Below are 13861 nucleotides of genomic sequence, written 5' to 3' on the forward strand. Positions count from 1 at the left end.
AGCGCAATATATGAAATCAATTTGATTCCCAATTTTTCGACTCAAAGTTTTTCTTTTTTTTTAAGTTGCAAAAGACAGCATGTGATTACAAAGTGGTGCTTTCATGGTTTTCAACTGTTACACAATTCATTTCTCGGGGCAAGAAATACCGGTATGCAAAAGTTGTAAAAACGTATCATTTTAATTTGTAAGCCAGTCGAGGCAATGAAAAGTATTTCTATCCGCTAACGTTGGAACTGATCATAAAAGTGGTCAGGTCTTGCTATAACATATCAAAAATTACATATTAACAATACCTTTACCTGCCCTCATCACTATTAAAAATTCTAAGCCAAAAATGTTTGTGATGTCATCTGAAATCCAGTTGTTTTGGGTCATTTGGACAATTACCAGCACTGACACAGACACTCTCACAATCATTCATGGGACTCTACCGATCTTCATTTCATCTGTTCACACGTTGAATGTATATGGTCTGCTTCTTCCTCCAGGACTTTGCGCCGGTCTGCATCCTGTCCACTCTCCAATCCACCCTGACCCTATGGTCCCTCCGCGGCCTCAGTCTGCCCATGTATGTGGTGTTCAAGCGCTGCCTGCCGCTCTTCACGCTCAGCATCGGGGTCTGTGTGCTCAGAAACGGCATACCGTCGTTAGGAGTGGTGGTGGCTGTGTTCATCACCACCGGGGGAGCTGCTCTGGCCGGTAAACACTGCATTTTGGCCGTTTATCTATTTTACTTGTTGTCAGAGCTTAAGCAGGTATTGACATTTCAGTTTCGATACCAAGGAATAGACTCACATACGTTTTGTTACAATCGTTCTAAAACTGTTCAGGACAGGTCAGAGCTAGTCCAGTTTATGTGACTTTTTTAATTCTTAATAATTCAAAGGAACGGAAAATCATGGAAAATCATGAGCATTAAATAAAGAATACGAATAAAGAACACTTTGTCCTGTGTACAAAGCTATTTCCACCATTTGACTCCCATGACAAACATACTGAAAGCTATTTGTACATGGATTTACTTGGACTGGACAAAATTACATATTTGTGGTTAGTACAGTATTGTATGTAAGAAATAACTGAAATATTGTGATATTATATCGTCACCATAATCGTGTGGGCTGTCACAATATATTGAATTATAAACTTTCATGTAATTGTGCTTAAATGCAATGTTTTGTTGCAGCGACACCTAAAGAAACAGAGGGAATAACAGAGGGAATAACAGAGACCATGATCCTTTGCTTCATTTCATGGCAGACAAGAAGAAATAACTGTTATTAAGCTAATTTATTTGGAATATGACATGATTTGTACCGAAGGCTTGTCAAGGCATTTAAAACTGTCTACAATTCTGTTAAGCCTCTCCACAATATCACAATAATATCACAGCCGTAATAGAAATATCGCACTGGGAGTTGCATATTGTTGCATTCTTCAGGGTTGCTGAAAGATAAATGGAGTGGCATTGACAGCTCATAGGAGTCTTTTTATTAGATTTTTTTAAGCTTGTGTTTCCTCGACCGTGACGTGAGCCTGCTCCTGTGTTTGTAGCATCTAGTGGCGTCTTTGAAGATTGCATCTCCATCTCTATAATCACTTTTTTGAACACTTACAGACGCCTTGAAGGTGCAATTGTTCCTCCAGTGGCACGAGTCCATTTGGATGCATTTACTTTACACTCCTGTCGACTGTAAGAAACATTTGAGGGCATCAACTCTCCGGGCAGCTGATGCTACACTAAAAACATTCAATTACAGCCAATGACATTCTTTAAATATTACACTAAAAACTGCAGCAACAATGTACATTTTTAACACATTCATCTCCTGTTTGTATCGATTCCAGGTGAGCACTGTCTGTTCCAACTACTGTGCTATGGTGCACCCTGGACATTATTAGCCAGTTAGCTAAAGCTTCAATTTACTTAACATTCAAATCTCCAAATGTCTATGTTTTGTTTCTTTTCCTGTGCGTCTTTGATCGTAACTCCCCAGTCCTGCGTCACATTAACACTGACTTTAATCATCCTCTCTTGGCAGTGGACTCCTGTTTTCCATTAGCGCTAATGATTTCCAAGTCATAAACAAAAACCTACATATAATTCATCCCCCAGTCAATCTTCACTGCAATGTTTCTCAAGCTGCAGGAGGGGCCTCCAAACGTGAACTGTGAAATATGCTGAGTGTGGAGCTAATGGACAGATTTGTCATCCGGTGGCTAATCTTTTCCAATAATCGTCCTTTTTCGGCTTTACCAGAGATGTAATCATTGCTTCTTTATAAATCACATCGGATTAATCAAGCGGAATGGGAATAAGATATCATGTAATGTGTTTTTCAAAGATAGAGCCAACAATAAAGCATAAATAAACAGCCATAAAAATAGAGTAATATGATTTAACACTGAGATAATCTTGCTGTGGCTCAGAGGATGGTTTTCATTTGTTGCGCATGAATAAGTTCTTTGAGGGAACACGACAAATCTGAGGAAGTTGTAAAATTGTAAAATGAGAATGTGTTGTTTGTTCCAATGCTGCAAAAATGTGAGATATGGAGGAGGCAGGTTAAGCGGGTAATGGATAAAAGAAAAACTAATTTAAGATGGTTTAAGTTACTTGAGGAGTGACTGGTGTGTGTGTGCTTTCAGTGAGGAGTTTAGAAATCAAATTAGATCAACTAGAACACAAGATCCACCATTTGTCAATCAAAATCATAACCAAAAACACCTCAAAATTGCATGAACATACATGTTTGAGTAACACTTGTGGAGTATGTGGAGTATGTGGGTATTTGTGGTCGTATACTCTGGATGTTTCTGCTGTTTACTGTGAAGCTGGAATCTCCTGATTTTTTGTTTAGTTTTCTTTTTTCAATAAAGTCAGGCCTCATTTAATTATTTTTTTGCTTTTAGTGCATGAAATGAAAATGAAATGAGTGATTAGAGGGTAGAAAACAGCATGTGATAATGTATAAAACATTAGCTAGAGTAACTTTTCTTCAAGTCAGCTAACGAGATGTTTTGACGAATGTTTTAATCTGTGGAATGATTATGACCACATGGTGGTGCTAGAGTTTATCATGCATCTGAAGTTTCATTTTATACATTACTTATAAGATAAGATATTCCTTTATTGTCCCACATGGGGAAATTTCATTGGTGCAACGCAGGTAGATACAGAGGTAGATACAGAAGAACAGATCACTTATAGGAAGTCTGAAAAACACTCCATCCATCATTTGAATTTCCAACACAATGTTTTCTGTGCAGGGGCTGGAGATCTGACAGGAGATCCGTTTGGATATGTCACTGGAGTTTTGGCTGTAATAATCCACGCCTCGTACCTGGTCCTGATCCAGAAGACCAGTCTGGAGAGTGAGTTTGGACCCCTGACCGCGCAGTACGCCATTGCCTGCACTGCATCGCCGGTAAGACAACAAGCACAGGTTTTCGGAAAGCCAGAGGCTTGTTGTAGATCATCATTTATACAGTAGCTTCACTGTCATTATGTTACAATGCAATTTGATGAGGATTTGCTTTAGATTGCGTTGAAAACGCAGTCAGCCGTTACACATACTTTTATCTAATTAGAAAAAGAAAATTCAGCTGTTGAGACAGAGTTATAGGGGGGGCAGTAATTATCTTGCACAAGGGGAGTTCATAGTAAAGGAACAATAATGGAAGCGGTTTGCTGAAATTGCACATACTTGTGTAAATATACATATTCCATTTATCAAAATTACACAAAAATGGCCTGACAGTAGAAGGTTGCGGGTTTGCTTTCCAAGGCCTTTCTGTGTGGAGTTTTCATGTTCACAATGTGTCTGTGTCCAAATCCTCCGGGTGATCTGATTTTCCCCATTGACCCGAAACATAGGCTCTTGACTGGAGGACTCTCCAGCTAAATGTTCCTGGACCCAGCTCAGGATCTGTACATGACACCTTTGAGTCTGATTACAGGCCTTCTGCAACAGAAACCTCAACACCACCATGAAGTATCCTGTCCATTTGTAATTATTGTGTGCATGTGTAAGGCTGCCCCAAATAAATTGTCTGTTTGCTGTAACCCGACCCAACATTTTTCGAGTGTGTTGGTCGGTAAGTAAATTCTTATTTTTTTTTACTTTGAAGGCAAAAAAAAAGATCCAAATTTTGCCGTTTTTTGACTCGGAATGACCACCAGGGGTCAGGCTTCAACAGTCAATGACGGAAAACGTCTCTATGAACCCGATCGGGAGACTAAATCTCACGATTTTTAGATTTTTCAATTGACCTTTTGTACGCCGCTATCCTTTATTTTGGTAGCGAAGGCGAGTGGGGGGAACATGCGGGGGACACGGGGGCCGCCATATTTGTTGTGATGACGCTACTTAGCATGTTTCCCTCCCAGAATGCAATGCGAAAGTCAAATTTAAATGAAGCCACACCATGAGCGGTGGCCAGGACAGTGGCGCTGACTGAGCTAAATCATCATGTACAAGACAAAATAGGTTCCCTCCTGCATGGTCTGTTTAATATAGAAGCATAAGGAGGACCAAAAATAAAGTCGCATAAGTGTTGCGCAATGCGTTAATTGTCCCTTTGGATGAAAGATAGGTTTACCAGCGTTATAAAATTATTCTGCACAGCGCTTTAGGAAAGACCGGTCGGCGAAAGGTGTTCTTTTAACAAAATGCTGATATTTGTGTTTCATTCGGCTAGTTTTATACCGGGTCGGTCGGGTTACGGCAAACAGACATATTATTTTGCTCAGCCTACTTAAAATCTTTTATAGGTTTTCTAAGATTTACATTGACAGATAAGTTTAAACAGTTTAAGTTTCCTGAAATAGGACTATATTTCTTTCAAGACATGATGATTTAACTAAACATTTGAAACCATATATATATATTTTTTGTCACTTTAGGTGCTGTTCATATGTGCCCTCATCTCCTTGGACGCCGTTCACATGTGGACCTACGAGGGGTGGAAGGACCCCCACGTCACCTGCATCTTCACCCTCTGCATCTTCATCGGCTGTGCAATGAACTTCACCACTCTGCACTGCACCTACATCAACTCCGCCGTCACCACCAGCTTTGTGGGCGTGGTCAAGAGCATCGCTACCATCACGGTCGGCATGCTAGCTTTCAACGACGTAGCGCCAACCAAACTGTTCATTGGCGGTGTGGCAGTCAACACGGTGGGCTCCATAATTTACTGCATCGTTAAATATTTTGAAACAAAGAAGAAAAGCGCTTACGAGGACTTGGAGGGCGAAGGCAAAGACGGCGGGCTTCCCGGAGAGCCGTACAGCGAGAAACCGCGGCTAAACGGCGATGCTAACGGAGCTAACATCGACGCAGAAGGAGAAGTAGCGTGTAGCGAAGTGGCCAACGGACAAGTGTTGAATGGTGAAGTGGACGGTGGTTTGAATTCAAATGTTATGACGGAGAAGGAAATGCTTGAAATGCAAAGGGAACATCTTCACAGAGAAACCGCACCTCCGAGTGGTCAGTCGGCAAGCGATAGCTACTTGGGAGTTTGGAGATCCATAAAGAATGTCCAATTTATGAAAAAGGACACGCTCATTGACAACATGGAACAGCAAAGTCCATGAGTCAAGTATGGATTCGAGATAGCAGGAGAACTGAAGTTACAGTAATATTTGTTTGTACTGCTTAGCATGTAATGGCTAAGATACAACTGGAAAAACTTGAAAACTGATTTCTAGCACTAGCCATGATGGACCCTTCAAAACTGCGGAGGAATTATGCTTGTTTTCCCTTCTTAAAATTCACTGTATACAACTTCTAATGTTGCCAAGAACGACGGCAAAATTGCAGCATGGGCAGACAGCTATAGGCAAAGTGGCTAGGACTAGAGGAGATGCACTGGTTATGGAGATTTATATTCCCAAGACAAAAAAAAGAGGAGAGAAATCAACTTTAAGTTGAACCGTGACTGTGGTTGTGGTTGAATTAAATGTGTTCTGTGTTGATATTGGAGAATGTCTTGAAGAAAGGCCCATGGTAATGAGGATAGACAGGCTTACAGTGGCATTTGGGTTATTTCTTGGCACTGGTGGTCGCTGTACTTTTCAAACTGAGAAAAACAATTTACCCTGAAGAATTTGTAAGTGCTGCCAAGAACAATCATGCAGTATTTTCTAAAATGAAATTAGTTTCCAGAAACGCCAAGCAATAGCTGATGGCAGCAGGAAAGATTTGATTTTATAGAAGGACGTTCAAATGTTGTGTGTTTTAGTGTAGGTATAGGATTTTAATTGGTCCCATTTAGCTGTTTATTGAGGACATTATTTTACTAAAAAAACTTTTGTCTATTGCAACACTTCAAATTGTTCTTTAATTGGCTTGTAATTTATTTTGCATTCATAAGAGCATATCAATGACATTTATTAAGCTTTTTATTCAAATTGCCTTAAGCTAAAAATCAAGCACTCACAATAATATGCTGCCAGTAATTTATTGCCTTTTCTGGAGATAAACTAACAAAATACACACACAAATTACTTGATACTTGGAAATTATTTGATAAATAACAAGGGTTCAGTTATAAAATACAATTACTGTAACTTCTCTAAATTCTCTAGTGGAGGGTCCGTCACCTGCTTGTCTCATGCAAATGTAGTTGCTTTGAATGTTCCACAGTACAACGTTAAACCTGCCCCAACATATGGAAATAAACACATTATAATTGACTTACACAATAACTGTAACAGATGTTCATCAATATGTATTTTCCTCATCAAATAAATAAGTAAATAAACTGATATATCTTTTATTTTATTTATTTTTTTATTTTATTTTTTTATTGCCAACAAATCCTTGGTCAGGAAAATCGCTCAGCTTTGTTGGATTTTGTGGAACATTCCTGGCAAAACAGCAACATTTCCACAGACTTATCTAAAAACTTACATTGTGACCTTTTAGTAATGACAAATATTTCATAGCAACGCTTTCTTTGGATGCATTTTATCTTATTTATTTTTGTTTTGTGCTTTTCCTGATCATATGAATGTCGTAGGGGATCTTCCTTTTTATAAACGGTGTATGTTTTTTTAAAAATAGTCAGTACATTTATGTGTTGAACTTGGAAATTGTTCTACAGAGAAATACCCTATTGCCACTATAATATGGAAGAACAGAAACACTTCTCTCTCAGTATATTCTAATGTTAATGATCACAGCCAATGGAGAACACATTTAGTCTGGACCTGTCTTTGTGGAACTTGAAAAATACCTTGTGTGTGTGTCTGTTTGTAGGAGATAAGCCTTGTGCTGTTGTACCTTTGCAGTGCGACGAGAGCGGACATGAATTCAACTGTTTATTACGTGTTGTGTGAAAACTGTTCAGGGAGAGCTAAATGTACCGTTGAAACCAGGGAATTATTGTTTCTAATTAAGAAAAGAAGAATGCTGATGGTGTAAGCAATGCAAAAAAATAAGTCAGCATTTCCCTAATGGTGGGTCAGTCCACCAAAACGCATGAATGTCTTTCATCCCTTTTCTGTGCACAACATGTATCTGATCTTATTATAGTCAAACTTAAGATCAAAAAGTGAGTTCATCTTTCTTTCTCCCTTGTCAAAACCCAGATACTATTCAGTACTAAAACTAGCATTGAAGCTAGAGTTAAGTTACTGAAGGTATTGAGGCACCTTTTTGTCTTAAATTGGTCTTGAATACATCTAAATTAGAAGATGGCAATGTTAAAGAAACTATTGCTTTGTCTTGACAATTACATCCTATTGAGGGTTTTCTGTTATTGTTCTCGTATCAAAATCAGAACAGAGCATTTTCCTCACCACCAGAATCGTGTTTTAAATTTTAGACTTTAAAACTGCCAAAAATGTTGTAAATAGTGTTTGAGACTGCAATCAGACATCAATGAGCTTGTACCGTAAAGTCCACGACGTAAACTTGATATCTGTGTTCATGTGAATTACAGGCACTGACCATATAGAACCATCTTTTATGAACGTCGTCGGAACATAAGAAAGTGACTTTGATGGAAATGTATGCAAAACCTGGTATATCACAAGCAGCATGTTTTGGGCTTTAGAAGCATTAAGAGATCTGTTTCCAAAAATATTTAATCAGACTAGAAATAATCCTCTCTTTCGCAGCACAACTCTGACTGTGGGCGAGATTCATGCAAAAAGCCCCTCTTCAAAATGCTAATAAACTAAGTACTGTATGTCATTTGACTTGCTAAATTTGACATTTCAACTTTTTAGAAGTTGAGGCCCTTTTTAAAATAGTTAATCTCCAACTGAACGTGTCACTTCCTTCTAGATATCTTCTTTGTATTATTTACTTTACTACAACCACTGTTACTACTACTATGCTGAGACTAGCCCAATATATAAACGTTACAAGATGCACTATGGGACTTTCTGGTGGGTGGCCCTGCTTGTCTGTTTGTAAGTTGTATTTCTTTTTCACAGTATTGCATTAGAAATATCTACGATTCTTACTGTGAGCAGGCTCGCCTCTCCACAGATCTGACCTGCAAGTCAGCTGCTCTCTTCAATGGGGATATTAGTTTCAAGTATTTATAGTTAAATGCATTTTGTTGGTGTATCTCAGTCATTCAGGAGTGATCCAGTGTAGAACAAGTTTCAAAGGTTCTCATCTCGACAATGTTTTGAAAATTAAAAAAACACACACAAAAAAAAATGACGATTTTTAGACAGCGTGCCAGTTCTGTGTACGTTAAAACAGACCAACACTTTAAAACAGAGACTGGTTCATCCTAAGAACAAGATGCCTACAGAGGAAAATAGAACAATGTAGTTTATTCTTGTGAAGGAGGCTGTAATGACATCGGTGAGACCAAGGGATCATCTCAAAAAGGGTTGAAGCTGAAAAGACGTAATATTTTTCGTCTTGCTTTGAAGCTTCAATACATCGTTGTGGCAGTAATTGTTTTGAAATGCTAAAAAACTCTCTCAGCAACGAGCATTAGGCCAACATTAGGCGGCGGGTGCGGCGCGGAGCACGGGGAGTGCGTACGGGGGAGCACGGCGCACCGCGGCGTGCACCGCGGCCCGTGCACGCACGGTGCGTTGTGATCACGGCGCGCAGTGGCCTGTGCGAGGGAGCACCCACCCCGCTCCCCGCGCTGGCCACGGTGCGCCGTGGACCATGTGGATTGAGTAAACAAACATGCGCAACAGGTGACATTATTTGGAGAGTTCATAACTTCTAAATATAAACTTACCAAAGGATGTTCAGGGATGTTCACTAGAGGTGAGCAGGGTCTATCAAGCTACTATCGTTTTATCAACGCGTTAACATTTTATGTGAAGCCAGTCTTTTGTCTTTTGAGGGGGGGAGGGGGTCCAGAGAGAGACGAAAAAAATTACATCTTTTCAGCTTCAACCCATTTTGAGATGATCCCTAAACATCATCTGCATAAAAGACTGTATCAACACAGATGGCACTTGAATTCTGGACTCCAGTGGGTCGTGCATCTTCATTTTAAAGCAATAAACCACTAATTTAAAGACAGCGAGGCAAATATTTTAAGCAGGAACAAAGGATTGAGTGAAGGAGCCTTTTATGTGAGAAAAAATAATCCCTCTGAGCAGATTTGGTGTAATACGGTTTTATTTGCTGGATGTTTACAGCAGTGTGCTTCCTGCACTGTCAACGGGCCATTCAAATGCTAATCTGTGCTTAACAGTGCTGACGGAGTTTCCATACAATGCAATACAATAGGACAAATGGCCCATAATATGTTCAACATGTACACAAAGGCAGGTAGTTTCAGGGGAAACTCGTCCCTGAGGGCAGGGCTCAGAGCAGTATAAAGTCCAGTTTCTCACACCAGCTATTCAGATTGTCCAGACGACAACCTTTGAAACTTTCTTATCATTGTAACTTTCCTGGCAAAGCAATAATATATCCAAGGAAAGAAGCGGGTGATGCACCTCTACCAGAAAAGTTGCACTTAATATTGTTAATCTTAGTTAATCTTGCACATTAATTGCAATTTAAATTCAGATTTCAGTCAATACTATGCCTAGGGTATATTATCGAAAAAAAAGTTTTCATTTTACATAAAGAAGGCATGTCAAGACTCCAAACAGGGGACAATGGGCTGGACAGTGTAATTGCAGACGTCTCTTCATCGCCCACAACAGAATGTGACTGAAGTGACTAACACTGAAGACAGCGGCCTACGCTTGTCCACACCATGTCCAAAAACTGTGAACCAGTTAGGCAAGTTTTAGTCCACTTTTGTGGGAGTTTAGACATTTTGTCAAAGTGATTTTTATATAACTTTTTCATCCATTGAATATTTTGCCTTGAAGCTGTATAGACCAACAACAGAAACTGTCTTTATTGTTTTAAACACTATAAAACACTTGCCCGTGAGATGTTATTGTGTAGAATGTTCCACAATATGGTATTAAACTTATATAACTCCATAAAGACTTTTATACTGTGAAACATTCCAGGCAAACCAATAACATTTCCATTAAGACAAGTTTACTGAAAGGCATATCATCTCTTTTAGTCTCTTTTAGTCATTTAGTTTCATTTAATCGGCTGACCAACATCTTCATTAGATGACAAATTATTTAGTTTGGATTCTAAAGATCACACAATGAAAACTATTTCCCCAAATGAAAAGAGTGTAATCTCATGACCTGCTCCAGCTCGTGATCCATAAAACTGCTGATCAAAATATCCAATTGGTGAAAAAGTCAGAAAACATGAACTGCACTTTGTGTCAGGTCTGGCAAATTCAGTCATCTTCCTCAAACGTCTCTATCCCACAAAGATGCTTCAGGTGCCGGTTTGAGGACAGAAAAAGACCGTGATATTGATCCAGTATTGATTGGGTCTTCACACTCTCTAAACTTCATTTAACGCTACAAGATTCTCGCTGTCGCCCCGAGCTGCAGAAGACAACCACACCACAATACGGCACACACGGTTCACAAGGGGCAATGCTGTCAACAACATGCGAGGCGTTTAAGACCCAATTACAACCTGGGAATATTTACAACTACAGTTAATCAATGATCACACAGGCAAATTTTTTAGCTACAAATTGTATTCAAGCTTCAGAGAAAGTCTAATCTGTGGTACAATGTGTATTATATCCGTAGATTAAATAAAAAACTGAACAATTTGTAAATGTTTGTCCAGTAAAATCTAAAAAATCTAAATTTTGCCTTCTTAAACAGGCAAAATCTCCTATTAAATCAACAAATAATGTAAAATACCTCGGTGAATGTCTTTAAACCAGGGTCTGTGTGGTTTTAAATTGACAAAGCCGCCTTGATTTTTCATAGTTTGTGACATTTTTAGGTTAATCCTAGTTTCTCCTTTGAAATTGTGTGATGCTCCACTTCACTTTAACCTCCATTCTGGAATGTTTTTTCTTTTTGAAGAGTATAGTGGCTATTTATATTATTTTCAAATGGTAAAACATGTGTGTACAGTATTTGTATTTAGGGACAATTGAATTCCAGAACTCTTCACACAGATGAAGAGTTCTGTTGATCCAGTTTGTCTTATTTTCTTGGTGTCATGTCGAATGATACATCAGACTTTTATCAATGCAACACATTTTCAACAATAATGCTGCAAATTGAATTCAAAACAAAGCAATTGTGGATTTATGTATTTTTTGCATTGCATTTGCTGGCTAATACAAGAAACGAGTGGCCCTCAGACAGCAGATTTGAATCCCACACTATTGTCTCTAGACCGGTCTTTGGCTCAGAAACAGTAATTCCCGTTGGTTTATTGTTATTTTGATTTGCACGTGTCGTCTGTATTGTCTGTAAAAGAGTCTGGTGAAGTGAAAGGACCATCTGCTCCTCATTTGCATGTTCAATACAAAAAGTCACTGGAAATGATGAAATCCTTTTATAAAGAAGCTGTCCATGAAGAATGTGTTTGTGTATTTTATGGGGAATTCCTAAGTATATATGGCTATGTAACAGTACGTTATCTAACTGAAAAGTATTTATATGTTGTGTTTCCATTTGGGATGATTGAAAATATAATAAATACATATTTATACCACAAAACAAAATGAAAATGAAGTACGGATTTGTACAGCTCTTGTGTAGCGTTTCTGATACTTGGATGAAATTTGTTATTATTTTTTATTTAAGGCAAGACACTGCAGGTGAATATGAAAAAAGAAACTAAATTAGTGACATGAATTTGAAACTTCTTCTGTAGTTTGCACACATAAAAGTAACGGGATAAAAAGAGACTGTTTGTCATCATAAAAAAAATTTAATAAATAAAGAAAAAAGTCAAAAGTAAATCGGGACACATAAATCTGAAAAATAGAGCTTAAATAGAGTTATTATTTTATTTTTTTTACTTATTCAATTCAAATAAACTCAGAAGGGGATTTTGGACATCTTTATTTTTTTGAGTAAACCAGATTTACCTGAAAATTGGTATAAAACATTTTTAAAATCAAATTTTGACAATCTTTTGGGAATTAAAAGTTTATGTCGGTGTAATCCCTCATTCGTCCAGGCGTGTTCCATAGTAGAAAAAGCTTCAGTTGTAGTCATCTGAACTCAGTTTGAAAAAATAGACGTTTCGACTCTCATCCAAGAGTCATTGTCAATAAAAGAATTTAGATCGAGAACTCCGATATTAATAGTGTTCTGTGGTAAGACCCGCCCATTGGGCGGAGCCTTCCTGAAGTAGAAAGAGTTGTTTGTTTCAACAGAAACTCCCCCCTTGTATCTACCGAGCTAACCTATTCAGAATTTTAATGGGCTATTAGAAACCTCTTTGTCTTTGTGAGACCCTGGCTCAACCACCCTGAGTACCTGATTAGCATCTAAGTGTCCTTGTCCTGGTCCTCTACCTTTCCAGGGGTTCAGTATTCCATTATAGATACCAGGAAGATAGAATCTTAGCCCTCCATTTCTGTTTAAAGAAGGTCTTTCTTTTTTAACAAAAATAGCTTCCTTGACTCCTCTTTCAAACCATCTTTTCTCCCTGCTTAAAACCTTCACCTCACCGTCTTCAAACGAGTGATTAGAGGCTTCAAGATGGAGATGCACGGCGCTCTGTGGTCCTGAACTTGTATTTCTTCTGTGCTGATAAAGCCTCTTGTGTAGAGGCTGTTTTGTCTCACCTATGTACCGTTCTTTACAGCTTTCTTCACTGCATTGGATCGAATAAACTACATTGCTCTGTTTTTGAGTCGGCAACTTGTCCTTAGGGTGAACCAGTTTTTGTCTTAAAGTGTTTCCTGGTTTAAAATAAACAGGGACTTCGTGTTGTCTAAAAATTATCTGCAGTTTTTCCGACAGGCCAGACACATAAGGGATAGAAACACCCTTCCTTCTCTGTTCAGTTTCCCTTTTGTCCTGCTTCTTGGTTCTCTTCACTCTGTTGAGAGCCCAAGCGGGGTAACCACAGGCTGAGAGGGCATTTCGGACATGTTTTTCCTCTTTCTTCTTGCCCTCTGAGCTGGTGGGCACACCTTGAGCTCTGTGTTGTAAGGTTCTGATCACACCCAGCTTGTGCTGTAGTGGGTGGTTGGAACCAAAGAGCAGATACTGGTCCGTGTGTGTAGGTTTCCTATATACTTCTATTTGGAGTTTCCCGTCCTCTCCTCTGATCGTGGAACAATCAAGAAAGGCCAAGCGATTCTCCTTAGCGTCTTCTCTTGTAAACCTGATATGTGGGTCCACAGCATTGATGTGATCAGAGAAGGTTTCCAGCTCTTGTTTCTTGATTGTTACAAAAGTATCATCGACATAGCGGAGCCACAGTTTTGGGGCTATGCCTGAGAATGAGGACAGTGCCTTCTTCTCAAAGTGCTCCATGTACAGGTTGGCCACTATGGGAGAGAC

The 13861-nt window shown here is 38.9% G+C and overlaps 1 protein-coding gene across 1 annotated transcript in view; it reads left to right on the forward strand.

Annotated features, from left to right (window-relative positions):
* slc35d3 (solute carrier family 35 member D3) overlaps positions 1-6212 on the forward strand; it is a 7732-nt gene extending 1520 nt beyond the window's left edge. The window contains exons 2-4 of the mRNA XM_072440558.1: positions 492-702; positions 3274-3431; positions 4910-6212. Of these exons, the coding sequence (XP_072296659.1) occupies positions 492-702; positions 3274-3431; positions 4910-5602 (1062 nt within the window). The 3' untranslated portion in view covers positions 5603-6212. The remainder of the gene's footprint in view (positions 1-491; positions 703-3273; positions 3432-4909) is intronic.
* Positions 6213-13861: the final 7649 nt, after the last annotated feature.

This window comes from Eucyclogobius newberryi, unplaced genomic scaffold, assembly GCF_026437365.1.
Source record: "Eucyclogobius newberryi isolate DKJ021-1_F unplaced genomic scaffold, fEucNew1.0.hap1 SCAF_1, whole genome shotgun sequence".
NCBI lineage: Eukaryota > Metazoa > Chordata > Actinopteri > Gobiiformes > Gobiidae > Eucyclogobius > Eucyclogobius newberryi.